The sequence below is a fragment of the Rutidosis leptorrhynchoides genome, chromosome 1, assembly GCF_046630445.1.
Source record: "Rutidosis leptorrhynchoides isolate AG116_Rl617_1_P2 chromosome 1, CSIRO_AGI_Rlap_v1, whole genome shotgun sequence".
Classification (NCBI taxonomy): domain Eukaryota; kingdom Viridiplantae; phylum Streptophyta; class Magnoliopsida; order Asterales; family Asteraceae; genus Rutidosis; species Rutidosis leptorrhynchoides.
The window spans coordinates 101,283,638-101,286,959 of NC_092333.1; the positions used below are offsets into that span (position 1 = coordinate 101,283,638).

General features: G+C 38.6%; 1 protein-coding gene across 1 annotated transcript; it reads left to right on the top strand.

The window, feature by feature from the left end:
- Positions 1 to 2,225: 2,225 nt before the first annotated feature.
- On the top strand, positions 2,226 to 2,881 carry LOC139887694 (uncharacterized). The gene is made up of 2 exons (XM_071870763.1): positions 2,226 to 2,466; positions 2,613 to 2,881. Exons 1-2 carry the CDS (start codon positions 2,226 to 2,228, stop codon positions 2,879 to 2,881), a joined length of 510 nt encoding a protein of 169 aa, XP_071726864.1.
- The last annotated feature ends 441 nt before the right edge of the window (positions 2,882 to 3,322 follow it).

Below are 3,322 nucleotides of genomic sequence, written 5' to 3' on the forward strand. Positions count from 1 at the left end.
AGGTAGTGTTCGATATTCCCGTGGTGTCTGAATATCCAGAAGTGTTCCCAGATGAATTGCCAGGCTTACCGCCAATCAGGGAAGTTGAATATAAGATCGAGTTAGTGCCAGGGGCTACGCCGGTTTCTAAAGCTCCGTATAGATTAGCCCCTTCAGAAATTCATGAAATGATGTCCCAAATTCAAGAACTGTTGGACCGCGGGTTCATTCGTCTGAGTTCTTCGCCGTGGGGTGCACCAGTGTTTTTCGTGAAAAAGAAAGATGGTACGCTCCGAATGTGTATAGATTATCGTGAGCTAAATAAAAGAATGATGAAGAATAAGTATCCACTTCCTAGAATAGATGACCTATTTGATCAGCTTCAAGGAGCTTCGTTCTTTTCGAAAATAGATCTACGTTCGGGATATCACCAGGTTCGTGTTGCTTTATCTGACATTCCTAAGACTGCATTTCGTACTCGTTATGGTCATTATGAGTTCTTAGTGATGCAGTTTGCATTAACCAACGCTCCAGCAATTTTCATGGATCTTATGAATAGGGTGTGTAAACCATTTTTGGATAAGTTTGTTATCGTGTTCATTGATGACATCTTAGTGTACTCCAAAACCAAATCCGAGCATGCTGAGCATTTAAGACAAGTGTTGGAACTTTTGAAATGTGAACAATTGTATGCAAAGTTTTCCAAGTGTGAGTTCTGGTTACGTGAAGTTCAATTTTTGGGTCATATTATCTGTGCGGATGGTATAAAAGTGGATCCATCTAAAATTGAAGCTGTGATGAATTGGAATTCACCAAAGAATCCAACAGAAATCAAGAGTTTTCTAGGATTGGCCGGGTACTACCGATGATTTATTAAAGATTTTTCAAAGATTGCAAGTTCTTTGACAAAGTTAACTAGAAAGGATGTGTCTTTTCAGTAGGGTAATGAACAAGAAACTGCGTTTCAGACCTTGAAAAGTTTATTGTGTAAAGCACTAGTGTTAGTCTTACCTGAAGGATCCGACGACTTCGTTGTGTATTGCGATGCGTCTTTATCCAGTTTGGGCTGTGTATTAATGCAAAGAGATCGTGTAATTGCGTATGCGTCTCGACAGTTAAAACCAAGTGAAAAGAATTACCCAGCAAATGACTTAGAAATGGCTGCAGTAGTGTTTGCGTTAAAGTTGTGGAGACATTATCTTTATGGTACGTACTGTGTTATCTGCACCGATCATAAAATTTTACAGTATATCTTTTCGCAGAAAGAGATGAACATGCGTCAGAGACGGTGGAAAGAATTAATTAAGGATTACGACTGTGAGATCAGATATCATCCTGGCAAGGCAAACGTCGTGGCTGATGCGTTAAGTCGTAAGAAATCCGTTGACAGTGTAAAGTTTATGCGAATTGAGATTGTGTATGATTTAGTGGATCGACTAAAGATAGCTCAACTCGAAGCATTACAAGATGAACATTTGAAATCTGAGTTAATGGTGAAAAGAAAAGAAGAATTGATGAATGATTCTTGAGGATTAAAGACTTATCGTGAACGAGTTTGGGTACCGTTATTTGGAGGATTGAGGGATTTAATCTTAAATGAAGCACATAAATCTAGATTATCTGTGCATCCCGGTAGTACAAAAACGTACCATGATCTGAAAGTGTTACATTGGTGGCCAACTATGAAAGCAGACATCGCGCAATACGTGGAAAAGTGTCATATTTGCGCCCAACTGAAAGCAGAACACCAAAAACTATATGGGTCTTTGCGTCAATTAGAAATTCCAGAGTGGAAATCGGAACATATCACTATGGATTTTGTGACAAAACTACCCAGAACCCAGAATGGAAATGATATGATTTGGGTAATAGTGGACCGTTTAACCAAAAGTGCGCATTTTCTAGCTACTAGTGAAACAGCTTCATTGACCAAATTAGCTCAGTTGTACCTAAATGAAATAGTATCACGACATGGGATACCGTTGTCTATTGTGTCAGATAAAGATTCCCGATTTGTGTCTAATTTCTGGAATAGTCTACAAGAAAATTTGGGTACTCGTGTCAACCTTAGTACAGCTTATCATCCTCAGACTAACGGTCAAAGTGAACGAACTATTCAGTCTTTAGAGGATATGTTAAGGGCTTGTGTGTTAGAGTATGGTGGATCGTGGGATTATCATCTACCATTGATCGAATTTGCTTACAACAACTCCTATCATTCAAGTATTGGCATGCCGACGTATGAAATGTTGTATGGTAGAAAGTATCAAACTCCATCGTGTTGGTTGGAGGATGGTGAGAAACAGTTTGCGGGTCCAGAAATTGTGCAGCAGACTGCAGAAAAAGTGGCTATCGCACGTGAAAAGCTGAAAGCTGCTAGAGATCGGCAAAAGATATATGCAGATCCTCGTCGACGACCAATGACGTTTACTGTGGGTGAACGTGTGATTTTAAAAGTGTCACTGTGGAAGGGTGTAATTCGATTCGGTAAACGAGGAAAACTAGCTCCGAGGTATATTGGTCCTTTTAGAATTCATCAAGTGCTGAATGATCAAACTGTAGTATTAGATCTCCCTCCAGAGTTAGCAGGTATTCATGACACGTTTAACATATGCTACATTCGTAAGTGTAAGTGGACGACGAAAGTCAAATTCTTCCTCTCCAAGATTTGAAAGTAGATTCAAGTAAGAAATTGGTGGAAGAACCAGTGAGGATCGTCGACAGAAAAGTGACTAAGTTGCGCAAGAAACAGATTTCAATGGTGCTTGTGGAATGGAAGCATAGTTTAGGCACCAATCTGACATGGGAGACTGAGGAATTAATGACCTCTAGATACCCTCATCTATTTAATCGTGACCAGATTCTGAGGATGGAATCTCCTTTAAGGGGGGTAGATTTGTAACATCCTAGCTTTGGGCCTAGTAGGTAATGACTTATTTACCCTTCTGTGCTAAAATAGTGATTTTAATAATTATGTGCTTTATAATTATTGTGTATGGGATAGCGTGCGTTTTTTGACAAGGGTCACATAACATATTTTCTTTTATGAATTGAATTTAGAATGAATAAGTTATTAAAGATTTCGGGTTTCAGATAACTGGTAAATACCTGTGTGTTAGACGGGAGAGCTTACCTTAGTGTGAAGAAACCTAAAATTAAATATATACTCCGTACGATCATTACTTGCTAATTTTAGCAAGAATATAACCCTAAAACACACATTTGCTTTCTAAATCCAAAAATCAAAAAGTGTAATTCGAAGCTTGTGATTTCGTGCATCTGATTCAAGTGATTTCAAGCATCAAAACAAGGTATAAATCTCAGATTTTGAAGAATTAAATTG